Genomic DNA, 23092 nt, shown 5'->3' on the forward strand with positions numbered 1-23092 from the left:
ATTAGTTTCTTCCTTCTGTTCCCTTTGCTCTACTGACTTTCACCTTTAGGTCAGTGCTCAAACTTCTAGTATTAATAAACCTTTATTGGCATTAAAATGATAAACAAGCTCAAACTTCTATAAAGGCATTCCAAGATTCAAGTATTTATAGAACCACAGCTATATGATATTATAATGCCTAATATATGGGGATATTGTAGTTACTCAATGGTAAGGAATACACTCTGCATGTGTTCAGAGCTCTTGAACATGCACAGGGTGTATATAAATATCTGTGTTCAGGGTTGAACCCCTGCAAAAACAGGTGGTGAGTCTTAACCTTTGGCTTTGACCAAATAAAGTCCTACTTTTATTTAACTCTAAAGTAACTATTCCTATCTCTTGGAAGCATGAATGCCCAAAGTTACTAGCAGTGACATCTGATCTCCCTATCTGCTGGGAAAATGGCCACAGTTCAAAGGCAACAGCAGAAAAGTGGTACTCAAACATCCAGCCATAATCTGTTGAGGTTGCAATTCTACAAACATACACTTAGTAAAGAGTATGTTCTACTGAACACAGAGAGACTTATTTTTCAACCTGTATAGAACTGTAAAAAAAAAATCATACCTGCATGAAAACTTTTCCAATGACTACATCATCATCATCCTTAAATACCGTGCTGAAAACAACTGTAACACGGTCCTTCTTTGATTCAACATACCTAGAAGAGGATAAGGGGAAAAAAAGCTCCAGTTCCAGATTTTCAGTGGTGAGAACACACAGGAATACAGGTATAATCTAATTATCCACAGGGTTTTCACCCGAAATTTTATCTCAACATGATGAGAAGCGCCCTTTAAATTAAAAAGTTGTTTAACAATAGCCTCAAGAGAGGGCAGCCAGTTGACAATCCATCAATCATTCTCTCTCCAGGCACTTAGAACAGCTTCTTTCCAAGGCAAGCAATCCCTCCCTTCCCCCTGAGCACATGAAAGAAAGATAATCAAGGGACTTGCACCGGCCTAGGGCACAGTTTGGATTGCACGTATTTAAATTCTTAAATATATTTACTCACCATGAACATTAGACTTATGTTTTAATCCTTTGGGCTCTCAGTTTATACGCAGTTCATTATAAAGCTTAAAAATCTTATTTACCTTTTATATTATGATGCAACAAGGAGCTCAGCCAACGTATTTCCAAGAGCCACACATTATATGCTGAAGAGCCACACGTGGCTTGCAAGCCACAGTTTGGCCACCCCTGATATATACATTATACATGTTAAAGGAGCAGATCAGAGCTCTGTGGAACAGCATCAGCTTCGCATGTAAAAGGTCTCAAACAGTGTCAGATTCAACCCCTGAATTCTACCCCTTTCAGGTCGAAGAGAAAAAATGTCCTGCCTGAACCCTTAGCGAGTCACTATCAGTCAATGTTGATAATACTGAGCTAGATGGACCAATGACCTGACTTACTATAAGCTCCCTATGTTCCTAGAAGTCTCACTGCGCACACCTGTGTATGCTGGCCTGACCCGTGCCATTTGCAAAACAGATGCTCCCAATACAACTCTCATTTATGAGCAATTGCTTAACTTGTGCTATACACCAACATATACCTAGTAGTGATGGTTAATAAGTGTAGAGCTAAACACTGTAGAGCTAAACACAGAAAGTTTTGGATATATCTAGACCCCAGGGTGTAGAAGCCAATGTCAAGATACAAGAGATGGAAGACCAGTTCTCTCTTACATTGTCTCATCATCCCGGTAATGAATGACTGCTCTCTTCTCGCCATCCTTTCCCTCCTCTTGGAACTTAAAATATTTCTCGAAGACCGAAGCAAAGCAGTTGCGTTTCAGCATGCCTGCTTGATGCACAATGGAGTCTTTGACAGCAGGAAGGTTCTCCAAGTCATACAGCAAAGAGACATTGTAACCTAGAACAGGTAAATAATATATTTTCACAAACTTCCCCTCTGATCAGACGTTGGTGGATTGCTTCTGAAAAAAGCAGTACACCATTAGATCAATTATTCATAAGTTACTTCTTCCCAGGTCTCCAATGGCAAGACCTTCAAATCAATTTTAAATATATTAAACATTCAAGGCCAGTTCCGTCCTCCAACTCAGAACAGTTCCTATCCCTGTGTTTTATAACAAATGAGTGGGAAGTAGCAGTGTCACAGGTAACCATGGTTTTCTGGGGCCTCTGAGTGCCTGTCAGTCTCTCTACATAGAACAAAGAATGCCTAACTAAAGGAGCGGGGGCTTGCTTGGGGGTGGATCCAGAATCATAGTTTATGCTGCTGAGAAATATAGCTCTGATGTTCTTAGCCCTCTGTGTGGAATATAGGGGGTGTGTGTGTGTGTGTGTGTGTGTGTGTGTGTGTGTGTGTGTGTGTGTGTGTGTGTGTGTGTTAAAATAGCACTGTGACAAGAAGATCTCAACTGCGAGCTGGCTTGATAATGTTGATGGTAATTTCTCTTTTTGAAAAGCAGGGAGTAATTATGCTGGAACTGCATACTGAGCACGTATTAGAATATAAATTATATTGAGGCTTACCAGATTCTGGAGTTACCAAGAAGTTCCCATACACTCTTTTCAACAACTAGGAAAGAGAGACAGAAATGCTGTCAGGTTTAATATTTCTTCCCAACTGGTTCTTTAAACATTTTCCTTTCATTCATGCATTGCAGTATTCTTAAAAGCCCTAACCTGCATTCTACACACTCCTGATGTGCATGGCAGTTTTCCAGAAGCCCCCAAATAAGCTGCAATTGCAGGGGCAATGATACTACAAAATACAGGGAGATTTATTGCACAAGTGAAGCCCAACAGCATAATTCAACAGTGTTGCACCTTTGTGGCTGTGCTTTGCTGGGGTACCAATTTCAGCATTGTTCATGTCACAATCGAGTAGATATTCAAGTCTCACTAGCTATGGTCCTCATTCAACAGCCTGTCAGTTTACCGTTGAGCTAACAGGACTTGAAATTTCAGCTTGTTTAAGAATATCGCCCCCTCCTACTTTCAAAAACTAGCCATACCACTAAAGGGAGGTGGGAGGTGAAGCAGGCTGGTGAACAGCTACTACAACTAGATCCATGATGAACCACTTGCCATAAAATCTGTATGATTTCTACAATGTTGCCTCTGCCAATATTGTTTTAACATGCTCTAAGAAGCAGAAGACAAGGATGTAATATAGTCTTCCAAACTATATAACTTGGTATAAATGATGACACCATTTTTAGCACTTTCCATTCTCGAAGACCTGGGAACATGAAATTGAGCTCCTCTTTCCTTGATTATATTCTAGGATAGCCACCTCACACAAAGAACTTCACCATATTTCAGTCATACCACACCCCTGCTGTTATCTTAGGGTCATTTGCAGGGCAGTACACCTTTCCCAAGAGGTTATACATTTCATACAGATAACAAGTTTGCTGTTGTGGACATAATGCTGCAAACAAGGAAAGAAGAACAACTCTAGAACCATATACCTCGGCAGAGTTTCTGGATTTAATTCATTTCCATTTTTGTCCACGAAAGACAGATGCCCAATGAATTCAGGGATTATTATCTCAGTATAATTGAGTTGTACATACAGGCTTCCAATAAACCTGGAAGGGAGCAATCTAAGCTTTCAATAAACCTGGAAGGGAGCAATCTAAGCCCAGACTGGATTTTGGTGGAAAAACTACTAGACTCAGGGGAACACTGATGTCTTGCCTTGGCCAAAATGAGGTTACTGAAGTTATTTTACTGTCAACTCTGTGTATTTCTTTATTTATTATAACAAAAAAGAATGCGCGTATATGTGGATTGCACACTACTGACTGGAATGTCTATTCAAAACTTGTGGCTTGCCCCCAAGTCTCACACAAAATATAAACACAGCCACTCTGCTCTGCACTGGTTTAGTCTGACCAAAGTTACACTTCTAATTACACCAAGATCCAGACAGCATGTGGGCAAACAGGATGAGGACCAGAACTGAACAAGCACTCCCACTACAGCTTGCAAGGTGGGACTTAGAGGGGAACATGTCTATCACAAAGTTGCTCATGGAAAGCGTATGTCTGTCCCATGTTAAATCCACTGAGACTTACTGCCAACATCATAAGAAAATGACATGTATGTGTAAACAGAGGCTTTTCTGGAAGGCAGAATCTTTGAATGTTCTTCTTAAACATGTTGCTATCCTATCAGGCAAGTTTCAGCCTCCTGAGTTTCTCTACATTACAAACATTGCACAAGGCAGGAAACATGGCATGGCTGATCAGTCCCAGTACTAAAGATTTTTCTGTGCAAGGACAAAAATTCAACCAGTATAAATCTCTGGCTCTTGCATGCCACCCCATCCTACAAGAAAATGAACTGGGCTGCAAGTGAAGTGGAACAGAGCATAGCGTGTTTTATTTTGAATCTGTTTCCTGACCCCATCTGACCTCTGAGTGATAGAATCCTCCAATTCTGTCAGTCACAGACTAATATTCAAATAAACATCATATAGTTGAAGACTCTTAATGGGTAGAGAGTGGTTCTTGGAAAGGAAGAATCGAATAGGCATTATGAAACATTTTAAACTTAATCAGTCTGTCCAGAAGAAGCATGATGCTAACATGAGCCATCAGCGATGGGCAAAATCCACTGTTAATAAATGAAGGCAACACTTTAGTAAAATGTTTTTTGATTAACCCAAGGCTGGTCCTATGCAGCCAGTGTTCTAGACCAGGGGTCTCCAAACTTTTTGGCCAGAGGGCCACATCAAATGTCTGGCACGGTTTTGAGGGCCAAAAAAAAATTTAAATATAAAATTTATATAAATAAATAAGAGATGGAACTTAGATGTATGTATGAATGAATGAATGGGCTCATTCATTCAAACTCTCTGGCCCTGAGAACACCCTCCAGATGCAACCAGAGCATAGTTTCAGTCGTGTTCAGCAAAGTGGTCCAGGGGCTTTCAGGGGACAAGAGGCTTACCGTGGGCCACATCTGGCCCCCAGGCTGGGGTTTGGAGACCCCTGCTCGAGACAGTTCTCCTCTCCCTCTGACCCCACAGAAAAAAATCCCTTTCTCCATTTCTCTGCTTCCAGTAGCATTCTGCCTTAGATAATCATACTGCTGTGCCAGGAGGGCAGTGATGGCAAGTACTGCAGTTGCAAGCATCAAGTCAGTCAATGCTGGGGGAGGGGGGAGGGAGAGAAAGAATATTACAGTAGCACACTGCATGGCCACAAAACTTCAGTGCCAGCAGTGGGAGAACAAAAAGTAACTCCGCAGAGATAAGTGAGGCGGCAACAATGGCTATGTTAGGAAGAGAAAAGGAAGAGGCAACGAACAGCCAGCTCTTGGGCATCCCTGTTGCATCTTGGCATAGCAGCAGCAGCAATGGGTCTTTATGCACAGATTACTCTATGCTCTTTCAAAGCACCACATTAAAAAGGAATAGAACCATTTGTCTAATGCAGCTCTGGTTTCTCTACAACTCTAATTTTTCATGGCTACATCACTGATTTTTCATGGCCAGAAAGCCAGACACACTTAGGGCCAAACTAGGCATTCTACACAACGTGCATTTTAAAACAAAGACAGACACTTTGCTGATAGAAAAGCAGCTTTAAAGAGGCAAGTCAGGATGGAGAAACAGATTCCCCTGATTTTTCTGCTCCAAAATATGCCTCTTCCAAACAGTCCCCACATTTTGTTAGGTTCCAGACACACTTGAGGATAAACATGACTGGAATCTCACCAGGGCAAAGAAATTTGGAACAGGCAAATGGCAGCCAGAAAGGCAAACAGCTCTCTCTCATACTCATCCACCCCTTTTCAACTCAATAAGCACATCCTTTCCAAACTGCTTTTTTATGGACAAAGCAGACATCAGAATTTTAAAAGTTTTACACATCAGCTTCCTGGCTTTTTAAGCCATCACTCTTCTCCAATGCATCTGTAAGCATTCAAGTAATGTCATGAAATGTTTCCTTCATTTTCTACTTATACTCCATACCAACTGCAGGATGTGCTCTTGCTGTGTAGTGCAGTATGAACCCCATTTAGTCATGCAACATTTGAAACCATTTCAGGAACTGAGTCACACTTTCTGCAGCAAGATTCAACCACAAGGCACAGGGAAGCCTCTTCTTTTTACCATAAATGGCTCCCTGCAAGAAACCTGCTGCTCAACATGAACCAAACTTGCCACTTCACACACATTCAGCTGCAGAGGCAGAGAAAGACCTTGCAGACTGCAAATAGGTGCAAGTGGAAAGAGATTGCTTTAAGAGGACTTCTAGACAAAAACAGCACAGACTACTTTCCCCAATGACTGTCCATAACACACACTACAGGTTTCAATTGCAGAGCCTAAAGCCTTTAACTACAGTGTCCCAGCCAAGAGTGAAGAAAATGGCTTGTCACCTTGGTCTAAAAATTAACAGTCTCCAAACCAGGGAGTGCTGTGCACCGGGAAAGATGTCCCTGGCACAAACAGAACTTACTGTTCCACCGGAGAGCCTCCATTGCCCACCACCAATCTTCCCCAAACTGTGCCCTGGCCAGCCATGTCTGCCCAGCAGTCTGGGCACAGTGACTGCTAGTGCAACAGAACCCAGAAGCGGTGAGCCGAAGTGCAGCTCGGGAGAGATTGGCGGTGAGGAAAGGAGGCTGCCCTGCAGAACAGTAAGGATTGTTCACACAGGGAAGGGATTAGACAGGGCGCTAGATCTGGCCCAAAGGCCGGAGTCTGGAGAGCTTTGGTCTAATTTTTACCTTATTGACAGAATGAGAGATTTATTAATTGGAACTGGAGCCAAGGCAATGTCAACTTTCACTTGTTTCTTCAAAATGATGTTCACTCTATCAATGATAGTAATCTATTGGTGTATGGTCATCATACGCATATCTCCATTCTGCAGATTACAGTTTCAAGCATGGAATGCATTATTCGACTAGCAGGTGTCACTTAAGGAAACTACAGCTAAGTTACAAATAAATCGATCCATCAAGAAAAGATGGATTAGCAAGCTGCCATGCCCAGGGGATGGGACTATAGATTAGTGGTAAAACCCACGTACTGGTTCTATCTCTGAGTAGGGCTAACTGCATGAAATCCTGGAGAGCTCCTGCCAGTCAGCATAGACATTACTGAGCTCGATGGACCAATAATGTTGTATAGGGCAGCTTCCTAAGTGAAGGAACACCATACCAAATTATTCAAAAATGTCTAGATCAACTTCCTAAGCTGAGATGAGAGAAAGGCAGTTCATAATAAACCCTTCCCATCAAACTAGAAGTAAAAAAAAACACCATACCACCACCATAGAGTCAGCAGACATCAGCAACTGCTGAACTTCCAAAGGACTGACAGAACAGAAACATTTCCAAATAGGTATGGGAATATGATGTCCCCAGTTGCATTCTGTCATGAAGAAAGTGCTGCCTGAAGCACTCCCTGTTCTTACAATATGAAGAGGTGGGATCTGTAGTAGGTCAGAAGAGGGACTGCTCCTTGAGACAATGCTGGACCTACACAATTTAAGGTTATGTAATTAAAATCAGCACATTGAATCATTTCAGTTCTAAGAGATAAGGGCCAGTAGGTAATTTACCAATGCCTTTTATTAATTCCAATTTAAGCTGCACTTGTTAAAGATCAAATGCTTTCTTGTACACCAAAACATTTTTTGGGTTAACTACTTGGTTAAGTGCAATCTGTGCTATCTACTTACAGGAACCAGTAGTAGATTTTACAAAAAACATACACCTGCTGATTGGAATGCATCCTTGGTTGTACGCTGTTAAAACATTCAACCCTCTTACAAACCATTAGGTAAATATTATGAGATCAATGACTTCAGACGGAGAAAGCAATCAACTTCACAATGATTCTTAACATGGTTCAATGGACAGGTCTTAGGCAGAAGAAGGACTTCACACATTACAGAACTGGTTGACCAGGTACAGACATGAGAAATCAAGATATGTTGAGATACCCATCAGAAGTTCAGGATAAAGACCCTAACATGCGTCCATTCTTACCTCATCAGCACCATGTTCCTGGAGTTCTTTGTAGAATTTCAGCGAAATACTGACCATAACTTTTGTTTTATCTCCATTAGGATTGGAAATGTGGTAAAGGACTCCATCGAAATCTAGAAAGAAAGGTTTGAAGAATAAGAAACACTAGTGTTCTCAGCCTAGTTTTGTGTTGGGGGATGAAGTGTTCTAATACAGTACTGCGACAAATAGAAAGAATTTATGATTTTCAAGTTACTGCTATAGTAACAATGGACCAGTATTAAACGAAATTATTAAATGTGTTAAAAAAACCAGCACAATGTTGTCAGAGAGAGCTATAAAACAGAATTCATCAAAGCAACTGCCCTAGAATTAAAGTTTGTCTTAGACAACATCCAATCCCACAGGTGTCTCTTGGAACCCAGCTATATTAGAGGAGTCTGAGAATGCATACAAGGTGAATCACCCAATTTCAAAACCACAAGAAGTACAATGAGATATCTAGCCAAGTAAGAAAAGACTTTTACAGAGGTCTGGCTTCTGTCAACCACTACACTGAAGCAGCTACTCCCAATATTCAGCAGAACTCTGCTTCACTGTTGGTGAATAAGTCATCCTCGTTCCAAATTCAGCCCCTACCCTTGCCACAGCAGTACAGGGTGATGACGATCACTATCAAAGTCACCAAGTGAAGCCAAGACCAAATAGGAATCAGAACCAAGGACTCTTCTCTGAGATACACACTCCTTCCAAAACACTAACTGCTAAAAGGATTAAGATTAGATGAAATATAAATAAGATATTATTAGCTTACAGACCCCAACTTTAAAAGCCTGCTTTGTGGCAGAACAAACTACACTGAGTAGGCTATAAAAGCACTGACTGGTTGCCATAACTCAGTATATTAGCACCAACAGTTTAACCAACAGTTAAAACCCAGAACAAGGACTTCATTTGTATAGTTCAGAAGCCTGCATGATAATAGTCAAATGATGACAAAGTGTGGACACAGACAATTTGCATTTCATTTACCTCCCCACCCTTTACCCAAAGGTGTTTAGAGCAATGCCATTTACCTGCAAATGTCACTTCTACAGCCTCAGGTTTGCTTCTGGAAAACAAAACAATCATCAGTCAGAATGAGAATTTACAGAAGCTGGGATACACTTAATCACAAACAGAGGAAGGTCATAAGAACATAAAAAGAGCCCTGCTGGGTCAGGCCAAAGGCCCATCCAGTCCAGCTTCCTGTATCTCACAGTGGCCCACCAGACCACTCAGGGAGCACTAAGACAACAAGAGACCTGCATCTTAGTGCCCTCCCTTGCATCTGGCATTCTGAGGTAGCCTACTTCTAAAATTAGGAGGTTGCACATACCCATCATAGCTTGTAACCTACAATGGACTTTTCCTCCAGAAATTTTGTCCAATCCCCTTTTAAAGGCATTCAGGCCATATGCCATCCTGTGGCAAGGAGTTTCACAAACTAATTACACAATGAGTAAATAAATATTTTCTTTTGTCTGTCCTAACTCTCCCAACACTCAATGTTAATGAGTGGTGGTGCTGCCTGAAAGAGAAAAGAACATCCCACTACCCACTCTGTCTATTCCCTGCATAATTAGATCTGCTTTTAATTCATTTGCTTTCTACCATAGGTACAGTTACTGTAAGGATAGTGATAATACATTAGCCATACCGCTGGCTTTCAAATTGAAGAGCCCACTTGCCTGCGATACCCAAATGAACAGAAGGCCCCAATTATAATGCTGACCTATACATTTTGCTATTATGAGAGTCAACAGAAGCTTCCACAACTTTTCCTTCTCTCTATGCGCTCTGGTTTAATAGTGGACATTTCAGGTATTATGTAGAGCCACAAATGGTACTGGCAGTAGTAACTGTAAAGTGAATGGAACAGCCCCCCCCCCCCAAACCCAAAAGTGATGTTTTTAATGCCTTGCATTGGGAGGCCTGGGCCTTCACAGATAAGTGAATCTGTGGATATGGGATCTACCATTTTAAAATCTAGGAAACTTCCAGGTATTGGCTCTTCCTCCAATCTTTGTGAATAGGCCCTTCAAACAAGCTTTTGTTCAGACTGAACGAATCTCTGCCTAGTACTTATTCAGAAGCACAAGCAACTTAAGAGAGCTTCATGTGGCAAACATCAAACTTGGCTTCTAAGCTACTTTTGTTTATTCAGTATAGCAGTATGCAAGGGTGCAGGTGACTCAGGTGTCTTTATTCTAGCTAGACTTTATGAAGTGCAACAGTTTCATAAACTGTGTCCAAGAAAACAGAAAATTCTAAAAAGGACTAAGACTTGTCCCTTTCTGTTTTGACACTTTTCTCATTCTTCACACAAAGACAATATAAGGTGCCAATCTTTCTGAGATTTTCTAGCAAGCTCCTATCAGAGAAGAGGATAATGGATGCAACAGAGCACTAAACCAAACATACATACATATTGCATGGTTAGCTTCACATAGCTGAAACTGCTTCCAGTTATCTGCAGATAACTTTTTATACCTTCCCTACCAGCTAGAGCTTGCAAGAAGATTATTTTAACTTTCTACCCTGATGTAAAGGGCAATTACCACATGCTCTCAAATTAATCACTGGTTATCAACACAGATCAGAAGGTGAACTCCATTTACATTCATCTAGCCATCAGACTCTTTTGCACCCCTTTCTGTCTTCATAACTCTTCCCTTGTCTTTCCATGCAGTTTCCCAGATGAGAAATACAGAAGGCCAGAGACACAGGAGGACCTACAAGGAAAGGAATTATTTTTCTTACAAGTTCCCCACTCCACTCATTAGTTTTTTTGAGGAGATCCAAATAGAACATGTATGACTGAACCACTCCCACCTTCTCTCTCTTTTTCCCCATCAAAGGCTCCATGCTGACACTCTGAAGTCATCAACATTACAGTAAGGTGGGATGGAAAGTTTAGGTGGTTATTAAACATTCTATTAGACAGGACAATGATCTCAACAAATCTAGATCAAGTCCAAGGATGTTTGTGCACTCTCTGACAGCTCCCTCAGAGTTCACCTGGGATGTCTGGAAAGCTGAGGCTCCAAATAAGTATAAGTATAGTCAGGATCAAAGAAGCAAATGCATTAAGATTTTTTTTTTTTTTTGCATTAAGATTTTGTCTGTAATGGCTGGTTTTTGTTTTGGATCTATACCTTTTTCTAAGGATCTATATCTATTGCCCAAGTCACTTTTGTAAGCCTGGTTTCTCCTTTTATTTCTTTTATTATCCTTTGTATTCTTAGTAAACTACTTTAAACTTGTCACACGCCCGTTGTTGGTTAAACTCCACTCAAATTTTGCCATGGTCCTCCTGGACCACCGTCTACACACTACAGTGTGAGCATATCACTGGGAAGGATGCATTCAATGATAGTCTCTCTCTGTATGGCTTGACCTCATGATGGCAGTGGAGTCTACCATTTAGGCCCTGGGCACAGGTAAGTTCTCAGGAAGGAGGTAGGCACTAAGACTCCCCCCCACTGCCTGCAATTATATTACAGGGGATGGACAAGAAAAGAGTCAACTGAGTCATCAGATTCAATCTGATAGTCACCAGTTGCTGATTTCTTAAAGTATCTTCTTGCTCCATGTGCTCTACTTATGCAATTGCAGCCATAGACCTCTCAAATTCATCCTGTATCCAGCACAAACTGGCTAAAATGACTCACAGAATAGAACCACAAGTGTGTTGAGTGTTTCTCAATGATTTTTTACTTAGCCACATCATGTCACATTTTCAATGAGGTTCTCATAAGATATTTTCCATTTATTTTGCCAGACTTCAAAATTCTAGTCAAAGCCACTTTAACATTTTCTCTGTTGAAACTGTGGAGCTTTCTACTAGTCTAAGAAAATACATATCACTCTTAGAACACAAAATATGCACAATTGTCCTGTCACACTAAAATATGTACTGTATTCCTCTTTCAGACCAAAAAGGACCTTATATCCTCTGGTGAATGACAGTAAAGCACACTCTATATTCAAAAATTTCCAACAAAAACAAGATGATGTTTGTGCTCAGAATATCGACATATGGAATACTTGCTGCTCTTCCATAAAACATTTCATTATGCTAGGAGTGAAACAGAACATGACTGTCACTGAAATCTTGTTCCTGTGTCATCGAAGATGTCATTGCCCCAAAATTTTCAAATTTCATCTTTGGTCCTAATGGCTAAGTTATGTTTGCTAGATTCTGTGCCTAAAACCCAGTTCTGCTTTTGTGAAGTGCAACTGCAAAATACACAGTCTTGGATTCAGGGGTTGTGTGTGTGTTTGCTATTATAACCAAGAGTTAAAAAGAAAACAAAAAACCACCCCCTAAGTATTTGAAAGCATCTTTAAGAGGCTACTGTCCAGCTGAAAGCTTCATATAGAGTATTCTTCAGGTGAACTATTTCTCCAAAACCACACATTCTTTGCTTATGTTTATACTGTGGAGTCGGTTATTTGAAATTACTGAAATTAACTATCAGCTTCCCTCCTCTGTTTCAAGGGATGAATCATGCCATGCCTTTCAAGATTTTACTTATCTGTGCTTGAAATCTGCCAAAGAACATTTACACCATTTAGAATAGAATTGTAGTGCAGTTTGTAATAATTTACACTATTTACAACTATAGTGCAGTTTGTAATAATTTAAACTATCTAGAATAATAATTTATACTCTGATGTCTTTTTTGGCTGCTTTTTACTGTAGAAATATTATTGCTTAAGACTACAATATGTAAAATTGAATTGTGAACTTGTGATTGTGAAAAAAGATAGCCTAGTACTGCTTGGGACTTTCTACCACCTGTGTTCCCTCTAAGATGCGCAGTTGGAGTTAAAAGCCCTGTGTAACTCCCTTGTTGTTGTTCTAGAACTCAGCAATGATAAACAATTAGAAGCTGACACACCATGCTGGCTCTTATAAAGAATTCTGTACCATCTATGTAAATGATAGAGCATCATACCTCTAAGGAACTAATTACAGTCCAATCCTATGCCAGAAGAAAGTCCCACCGAGTTCTATGAGACTTTCCCAGGTAAGCATGCAAAGGGTCACAGTCTTATATCATCTCATGGTACAATTCATCTTATGGTACCATACTCACAAGGGCTACGTTTAATCTTTGCAATCCAAGATCATATTCTACTCATATCGCACTGGGTTCATTCACTACTCCCCAACACTAAGTAGCCAAAAGAGCTGCACATATCCTCAAAATTTCAGATAAAGCATTGCCTAATGTAGTGATTTTCAATCTTTTTCATCTCACAGCGTACTGACAAGGCACTAAAATTGTTAAGGCACACCATCAGTTTTTTGACAATTGACAAGGCACACTGCACTAATAGCAAGGACATCCCCACGTGGCCTTATTATGTGTCCTTCCCCAAACTCCTGTGGCATACAGAACAGCACACCAGTATGCCACAGCACAGTGGTTGAAAATGCCTGGCCTAATGCTTGCTGGATGGGATTTTATCTTCCTATTTTTTGTAAGCTCCCTACAGAACAGACACCTGAAACACGAGGACATGGGGATGTTTTCTTTTGCTTGCATTCTACCCTAAGGAGCAAACAAAAGGTTCAAAAACCAAAAATATCATCCAGTGGTCAGTTCCCTTCCTGTAACTGACTCTAAATAGTCCTGTTTTTGACAAGCTCATGGGAACCTGAAAGCTAAAAATGGCAACAGTTTCAGTCAAAGGCATCATCTGGCTGTTTTCTCTATTAACATTAAAGGGCACCAAGCCCAAGCTATTTAAATCCTCTCTGAAGCAGATTCCAGGGACATCTACCCCAGCGTTAAAGATTTTGAGAAATGACTCTAGCCAGTCTAATTTATTCCCACAGCCTTCTGTTGCCTTTCAACCGATGACTATATGATTTTAAATGAAGCTGCTGCACTTTTTGAACTTTCAATCAGAACTTCTGGTCCCCAAAGCTACAGAAAAGAAATTGGCAGATGTGCTGAATCAGATCCATCCTACACTTAAAATCAACATCAGACCTCCAACCATGAATGCCTAAGACTAACGGTAAGTTAATAAAATAAGAAGAGATAATTATGCATCTTGAGCAGAATTTGCATCACATCTGCTATACTGGAGAGAAGTGGGGAAAAGCACACATGGGGGGAGGGGGGAGGCAGCCCAATTAAGAGATCAGTTCACAATTAAGGTCTGGTTTGAATAATAAAGAAAATTGATGATTCCAGGCCAGTCCAATCTCCTGCCTATGAAGGACAAACAAAAAGAGCCAGTTAAAGGTTTACAGCTTGCACTGTACAAGAGATCAGTCTGCACAGCTTTGGAAACTGCAAGACAGGGTGTAGTAATAAATATGGTTGGCAACCTTCAGTCTCGAAAGACTATGGTATAAGCCTACAGCATCCAGTATTCCCAGGCGGTCTCCCATCCAAGTACTAACCAGGCCTGATCCTGCTTAGCTTCCAAGATCAGACGAGATCGATATGGATTTTGATGAAATTTGCTGATCAAGTGCTGCCAAAAATACATTAGAAGAGGAAATTACGTTATAGATGACTAGAGAAGCTGTACCATGACCATGCATTTACAACCATAAATTTCAGTTATATCCCTTGTGAAAGTTCTTCATATTATGCTGAGAACATGGAGGACATCAGTTCAGGGAACTGAAAGACTTAAAAGGTTCCAACCACAAATGTACATACTTAGAAAAAGAGACCCACCAAGCAGAGATTTTGCTTAAATGTGCTTAAGTTCACAATGATAAAGGTGCTGTTCCATGCCGGGGGGGGGGGGGGAGAATTATGCAGTCCTACAGTATCAGATGCAAGAGACATCAAAGGGGAAATTAGTCTTGTTGTTAGGATGCTAGACATAGAATGCTAGAATTGGAAGGGACCTAGGAGATCACCTAACCCCTGCTTAGTGCATCCCCTGGCAGGTGACCATTCAGCTTCTGCTTGAAAACCTACAATGAGGGACAGACCATTACTGCACAAGTAGACTGTTCCATGGCTCACAGCTTTTACAGTTAAGAAATTCTTCCTCTAGCCCAGCATTTTTCAATTGTTTGTCACCCCCCCCATGCAATGTTCTTTGCATTGTCCACTTATTGAGAGAACAAGAAAAGTGCATGTCAGAATGCTAAGCCTTCTACTGCTGCTTGTCGCATTGTGTTGCTGGTCTTCCTGCCAGGTGGCAGGGGTCTAGGGATATGAGGTGTACCACTGGTCACCACCTCAAGTATCACCTCAAGTGGTACAAATACCATTGGTTGAGAAATGCTGCTCTAGCCTAAATCTAAGCTCCTCTAGCCCAGCAGTTTCCAAAGTCCAACTTGGACATTGGGACTGTTGCAAGTACTTGCAGGGGCAGGGCGGGAGCAAGGGGCTCCCCATCAGCACTGTAGCAATCATGGTGTGGCAGGGACTCTTGGACATCCCCACATACCTGGGGATGCAGCAGCCTCCATGACTTTCCGTGCAGCTGCAACGAGCTCGGTTCTGACCTCAGAGCTCACTTCCTGTTTGCATGAAGTGAACTCTGAGATCAGAACGGTGCTCAGTGCAACCACACGGAGGGTTATGGAGGCAGCTGCAGCCTCCAAGACCTCCTGGGAGGCTGCAGGACACCCTCAGGCATGTGGAAATGTCCAAGGGTCCCCACAGCACTGCGACGGTGCTGTCAGGGACCCATTCCTTGGCCACTCCCCTTAAGGAGGAACAACCCAGGTTTTGCTCCCAATGGTGGGTCATGACCCACACTTTGGGAACTACAGCTCTAGCCCATTGGTTCTAATCCTGCCCTTAGGAACCACAGAAAGACAGTCCATGTAATAATCCTTCACATTGCTGTCTTCAAGTATCATATTTCCTATAGTCTTCTGATCTCCAGTCTACACATAGCAAGCTCTCTTCACAATTCCAAATAAGACTTGGTTTCCATATACTTCAGCATTCAAGTTGTCCTTCCTTGAACTCTCCAGCTTCTCAATGTCCTTCTTAAAACATGGTGTCCAAAACAGGATGCAGTATTCCAAGTAGGTTCTGACTAGTGCAGAATAGAGTGGAACCATTATTTCTCATCATCTAGATTTTATGCCTCTGCTAATGTGGTGCAACGGCACCACATTGCTGGCTCATAACTATCTTGTGGTCCACTAAGATACCTAGATCATCTTTGCACACACTGCTACCAAGTTAAATTTCCCTCATCCTGCATCTCTAATTTTTTCTTTTATATCAGTTTGTAGGACTTTACATTTGTGTCTGCTGAACTTTGTCTAGTTGGCATGGACCCAATGATGAAGCCCGACACTATCATTCTCAATTTTTTTGTCTTCCAGGGTGTTATCTGCCATTGTCCCCACAGTTTTGTTCAACATGGAGATCTGATAAGCCTCTTCCTCATCATCAAAAAAGACATAGTGGAAATGGAAAAGGTGCAAAAGAGAGCGACTAAGCTGATTACGGGGCTGGGGCACCTTCCTTATGAGGAAAGGCTAGGGTGTTTGGGCCTCTTCAGCCTAGAAAATAGACGCTTGAGGGGGGACATGATTGAGACATACAAAATTATGCAGGGAATGGACAGAGTGGATAGGGAGATGCTCTTTACACTCTCACATAATACCAGAACCAGGGGACATCCACTAAAATTGAGTGTTGGGCGGGTTAGGACAGACAAAAGAAAATATTTCTTTACTCAGCGTGTGGTCGGTCTGTGGAACTCCTTGCCACAGGATGTGGTGCTGGCATCTAGCCTAGACGCCTTTAAAAGGGGATTGGACAAGTTTCTGGAGGAAAAATCCATTATGGGGTACAAGCCATGATGTGTATGCGCAACCTCCTGATTTTAGAAATGGGTTATGTCAGAATGCCAGATGCAAGGGAGGGCACCAGGATGAGGTCTCTTGTTATCTGGTGTGCTCCCTGGGGCATTTGGTGGGCTGCTGTGAGATACAGGAAGCTGGACTAGATGGGCCTATAGCCTGATCCAGTGGGGCTGTTCTTATGTTCTTATCCAGATCATTTATAAAAATGGTGAACAGCACAAGACCCAAAACAGTGCTCTGCAGCAATTAATACAGAGGGACCTTGATATCTTCATGGGATCTATTCCAAAAAAACCCTGCAGATACTGAAATTGGGGGAGAGGGCAGGGCACCATTGCAGCAAAAACTTACCTGGAGGCCTCCCAAACGCAACCGGAAGTCAGTTCCAGTTCACAACAGCAACTTCCAGTCATGCCTAGGAGATGTTCTAAGGAATAGGAAAGCCACAGGCAATCTTCCCACATCTCAGAACATCTCCAGGATGCTACCAGAAGTCTATGATGTGAACTGGAAGTGCTTTCTGGTCCCGTCCCGTCAGCCACCCGAGGAGTGGGTTCAGCAACCATGGATTCCAAAGCTGCAGATAAGAAGGGCCCACTACCTTCCAGGCTAATGTAGAAACATTTAATAGCATTTGTCAGGAACTGTTGTTCAACCAGCTCTGAACATACCGAACAGTGGTACCACCTAGCCCACATTTTACCATCTTATTTACAAGGACATCATGGAAAAGTGTTTTGACTATTTTGCTATTCTAGTCCAGCTCTTCCACAGCTGTGCCACTCCTATTCCACAGTCTGTGCAATAGTTGTTTCAAATGTGAGTGATATTTGAATGTTTCAGATGACAGAAGCAGTGTATTTGAATAACCAGACAACCATGGGGATCCAATAGTTGTCACTATCAAGCCAGGATAAGTAGCTTCAAAAATAATTATCCACCTAATTTTAAGTGGACACTGAAGACTTGTTCACATGATGTCACATTTTCTGACATGGATCAGTCTCTGGGACAGAAAAAATATATGTTGAAATCCAACTTTGGAAGCATCTGCTTTGCTAACATTATATTGCGTTGAAGCCCACAGTAGGGGAAGGAATAATCTAGCTCTGTTCACTTGTTGGAAGAATTTCGAGGACAAGCTACTGGACTAACCAATTATGTCAATTACAACTAACATGCAATTAACATGCAGTATCATCTGCCTGGTGGTTTTGGACAGGTCAGACTTTACTTGGTAATGTTTTCTGACATGTAGATTTTGCCCTAAACTGAAACCGTAAAATCACCTACAATTAGGCCCCAGATGAAACGTGATTCAGCAGGCTTGTCCCCTAAACAGAGCAAACTGAGAAGGCATGCCTGGTATGGCTTTCCAAATCACCATGAAATATACAGAGCTACAAACCCATACTAAAGACAGAACTATTTGATTCTATGTGCCACTTGATCACGACCATGGTTGCAGGTACGAAAGAAAAGGGGCAGCAGAAACCTCCCTTATAAGAATACTACAAAACAGAGACTGAACAGTTAACACACTCTGCAGGGTGTGACTTAGTACAGCATAAGCTGTGTGGGCATAATGCACACAGATCAATACACCCACCAACACAGATAGTTGGGAATTCACAGCATCCGAGTCTGCTTCAAGGAGATCTGTACTTTTAAAGAACACATGTAACTTGATGTTCCAGAACACTTGTGGGCAAAGCCAAGCAAGTGTTTTCACCAATATACATACAACAAAATAAACCAGATACAAAGGATTATGCCCAAACCTGAACATTTCTCAGTATAACTTGCCCTATGTTTTATAAAATGTTAAGTAACTGCAAATACATGCAAATGCAGATTACGTATACTGTACATCCCAATCTGGCCAGGAGCTACATGCATGTCAAAATATACTTCTGTGAGCATATGCTTAGTTAGAAGGGAAATATATATGTAAATAGGTGCTCAATTACCCAGTCTAATTCAACAGACAGGTTTATGTAGCTATTTAAGAAGAGGATAGCCCCCTCCCCATCAGCTGTACAGAAGAGGGAATATGCAACTGGATCCAATCTCTTCACCTCCAAAACAGTGGATCACTTGAACAGCTCTGTTTACAATGGTTGAGCCCTGGTGTAATAGTCTGACACGAATAGCCTATAGCCTACTATGTCTCACCTGTGAGCCATTAAAATGATATTTCTGCCAGTTCATCAAAGATGAAGAAAGTAGTAATTGCGTTTAACCCAGTTCCAAAACAACAACAAGAAAGAAAATTGGGATCATAGCACAGATCCCCTAAGTCTAGTATCATAACAATACAGATTTCAATGTGCTGAAATCTACTATTAATATGGCACAAACAATTATTTGCTGTCATTTTATGCCTCTTAATCTGCAGTTGTAAGATGTAAATATTTCAAGAAGAGATAGAAGCTAAGAAGCCAATTCAAATTAAAAAGAGACAATTTCAAAAAAACAGCACTACAGACTGTGGGGTTGATGAGTGTTTGTGAAATAAATGCAAAGAGTGAAATTCTCTTTGCACACCTATTCTGCATATTATGACAGATGACTCAGCATGAAACAAACAGTTTGCTACTAATTTCTGATCTTTGTCTTCATGCTGAGCTTGTCTGGACACGGAAGCCATGAGCTTAAAAATGAAGAAGTTACAATTTCCTCTCTGCCAATATGCTCAAGGTACTAATAATACTATAGTTCTGCATGAAACCACTTTATTATAGTCCCAATGCATGAGCAGGTCAAGAAGAGACTACTGCAAGGATCACTTCACACACATTACATTTTTAGTGTTTGCGTAAAGTGTAAATGCAGGCATTACACATGGTTAGTGAATACCGTCAAATGTGGAACAAGGAAACCCAGAGTAAAATCACTACCCCATCATGACGTTCATTGGATATCAGGTGGGTAATCAACTCAGAGGGCAAACCTGAGATTGTGTTGGACTGGCCTAAGTCCCTTATGCTGGCCTGGGAGTGTTGCAAGCATGCCATAAAGCACGTTGCACCTCCTCTGGAGTCAGCTGGACCGACACACAGAGGTGTGTTGGCCCACAGAGGCCCGATCCAGCCTCTGCACCAAAACAGGGTAAATTCACGCCATCTGAGTCAGGCCGGCGTGGGAGTCTGGAGGGTGTGGAGGCGCAGTTTCAGGACAGGGGGGAGGGCAGCTGACAGGCGGGCAGCAGGTGAGGGAGGGTAGGCCAGGATCTAGCGCTTATGCCAGATCCTATTCTCGTTCCTGGGCAGCTCGGGTCAGCTCTAGCCTGCTCGGACCTGTGCCACCATTGGGGCTGCTGCAGTGTCACCTGGGGTTAGGGGAAGCGATTACCCTCTCAGCTTCCCTGTTCCAGCACAAGTTAGGATTGGACTGTCAATCAATTTCACAGGGCTGATCGGAGACTAAAATTGGGGCATTCCCCTTTGAACTTTGGAAGAAAGGCAGAAGAAAAAAATGTGCCCTTGTTAAGGGTCTGACTTCATGTCCTTTCTAAGCGTACATTCTGTCAAAGAGAATACATTCTGTGATTTGTCTTTACATAATGTATGACAGGGCCTGAAAAATTACATCACAGTGTAGTAGTTAGCGAGTTAGGCTAGGACTTGAAGATTTAGGTTCAAAGTCCTGAGTCAACCATGATGCTCACTGGGTAAGCTGGGGCTAATCAATCTCTTTCTACCTCACAGGTCTGTTGTAATGATAAAGTAGGGAAAGGAAGGACAAGCAGGATAAAAATGAAAGAACTACTTTCCTGACGAAAGGGCTGGGGCACAAGTACTGTAGTCTGTACGGTAATTAAATTACTCTCACACTCACAGAATACTACAACTATGCACACTAACAAATGTGAAACATCCCATAATGACCACAACACAGTGTTGGACAGCAGCAGTTCTCAAAAGTCTTACTTGGACTTTGGGTCCATGGTAGATACTTGTGGGGCAAAGGCACCTAATTGAAGTATAGAACTACCATAATTAGTCATGAATATTATGTTAGTGATGAACATAATGCTACATTATGTGCAAGCATTAAGTAATATCTGACTTTAAGAACCCAAATCTGGTCAAGTACTGCAGACTCAGCTAAATCAACTGCATTAGAGAAAGGATACACATCCTTAAAAGCTCCAACAGGAAATGCTCCTCACTGCACTGAAAGCTGCTAAATGCAACCAAAAGACTCAATAGCATCAGGTAAATATGCAACATTTTGTGTACTGTCAGGCTACACAGGATGTAGTTATTAAATTTGGATCCTGCCTTTTTCCCCCCACTCAGCTGCATTTTCTTGCTTAGGCACTTATCTGCAAAGCACATTTGTTCTTAAGCCATATTCAGAGTCACTTAATACAGACTGACTGTTAAGACATAACTACATTGAAACTGTTTACACCAATGTAATGTAGATTTCCCCAGCGTACACCCACACAGTACTTCACAGGAGGCCAAACGTAGTCCGGCAGCAATATGCAGGATAAGCAGAAAGGAACCAAACAAGGGACAGATAAGAGCTAAGATACACCCACATCCTTCAATAACATGGGTGACAAGATCTCACTCATGCTGTCCACCTCAGATTTGGGGGGGAAAAGCATTTCAAAGCACCCAAACAGACTCATCACATCACTTTACAGAGCTTCCTCAAAATGGAGCCTTCACAACCTCCCTCATCTTATTCCTTTTGCAACCCAAGTGACTCAATTTGTCTCACAAGCCACTGAGAGCATTTGGCTCCCAGCCTCTTTGAAACAGCCCCAATCTTATCTGAAACTGTACTGAATCTGTAAGTTAAACAACACACCCTGATTTAGAAACAAGGGCAAGAGAGTCAGCTGCCTGAGAAAGGTGTACGAAAATCCAGAAGCTCTGTTCTTATCCTTCCTCTTACCACTCTCCAGGAAGTGCTCCCATATGAGACACGATCATCCCCGGAGCTCCGCTACCATGCAGCAGGTTTGCGGTTATCCTGACACAAGTGTGTGAGCTTGAGGCAGTACCTCTGCTTGAACCCCATTCCCTTGAGAACCTCAGAATGCCAGATGCGAGGGAGGGCACCAGGATGCAGGTCTCTTGTTGTCTTGTGTGTTCCATTTGGTGGGCCTCTGTGAGAAACAGGAAGCTGGAGTAGATGGGCCTATGGCCTGATCTAGTGGGGCTCTTCTTATGAGAAGGCAGCAAAGATCCCCTTTAGGGGAAAAAGGCCACCCACCACAACAGCAGCTAGAAGAAAATGCCAATGCAAGACACAAGGCAGTGACTTTCAATCTTTTTCATTGACCGGCACGCTAACAAGGTGCTAAAGTTGTCATGCGCTCTTCCAAGGAGGGGCATTTGTGTGAGACGCTCGCATGCACACTATGTAGGTGGGTCGTCTCTTGTGGTCAGCCTTTGGACCACTGACAAGGTGCACCATGCTGTTGGCGGGGGGGGGGGAGAGACTAACATCCCTCAATGGCCCTAACAATAAACTCCCTGTGGAGTTTAAAGGCACACCAAAATGCCATGGCACAGTGGCTGAAAGTCACCAATATGCGATCAGCGCATCTCCTTTAGGGTGGACACGTTTTGACAGCTAAGTGGGAGGAAAATGCACAGGAGCCACCCCCACACCGGAGTGACAGCCCAGTCCTGTGCATGCCTAAGTGCCATGAGAGTCAATGGGGCTTACTCCCAGGTAAGCGTGCACAGGATTGCAGCCTAGCCATTTACAAGCGGAGATTCCGTGGACAGAAGGGGGGCCACGTGGGGCGGGGGGGGCGCTGGTTCCACCGGCTCAGGCGAAGAGGAAGTCGCACCTTCGCTGCCCAGGGCTGGGCCATGACACAGGCGGGGCAGGCCCCAGAGCCCCCCGCTGCCCAGGAGCCTTGCCAACCTCCGTTCCCTTCGCTGCCCCCCGCCCCTCCGCGCCTCACCCGGCGGCCGCGCCCTCGAACTTGAGCGCGAGCGTCTCCTCGATGATGCGGTTGTTGACCTCCAGCAGGATCATGGCGACGGCTGCAGGCGGGACGAGGTGAGGAGGGGTACGGAAGCCGGGCGGGGAAGGAGGAGGTGAGGAGGAGGAGCGGGGGGGGCAGGGGAGGGGAAGAAGAAACCACCTAGCTGAGAAGCGCGCCGCACCGGGGACCCGCCCGACTCCAGCCGCTTCCGCTTCAGGAGCGGCCCCACCCACCTCCTCCACAGCCGGCACTCGCATC

At 42.7% G+C, this 23092-nt stretch overlaps 1 protein-coding gene across 1 annotated transcript in view; it reads right to left on the reverse strand.

Annotated features, from left to right (window-relative positions):
• Nucleotides 1–23085, reverse strand: part of ARPC2 (actin related protein 2/3 complex subunit 2) — a 33770-nt gene extending 10685 nt beyond the window's left edge. Inside the window, exons 1-6 of the mRNA XM_066611656.1 lie at nucleotides 22811–23085; nucleotides 9092–9126; nucleotides 8037–8149; nucleotides 2550–2595; nucleotides 1737–1923; nucleotides 610–703 (exon numbers count right to left, since the gene is read on the reverse strand). Of these exons, the coding sequence (XP_066467753.1) occupies nucleotides 610–703; nucleotides 1737–1923; nucleotides 2550–2595; nucleotides 8037–8149; nucleotides 9092–9126; nucleotides 22811–22884 (549 nt within the window). The 5' untranslated portion in view covers nucleotides 22885–23085. The remainder of the gene's footprint in view (nucleotides 1–609; nucleotides 704–1736; nucleotides 1924–2549; nucleotides 2596–8036; nucleotides 8150–9091; nucleotides 9127–22810) is intronic.
• Nucleotides 23086–23092: the final 7 nt, after the last annotated feature.

The sequence above is a fragment of the Tiliqua scincoides genome, chromosome 1 (assembly GCF_035046505.1).
Source record: "Tiliqua scincoides isolate rTilSci1 chromosome 1, rTilSci1.hap2, whole genome shotgun sequence".
In the NCBI taxonomy this organism is placed as follows: domain Eukaryota; kingdom Metazoa; phylum Chordata; class Lepidosauria; order Squamata; family Scincidae; genus Tiliqua; species Tiliqua scincoides.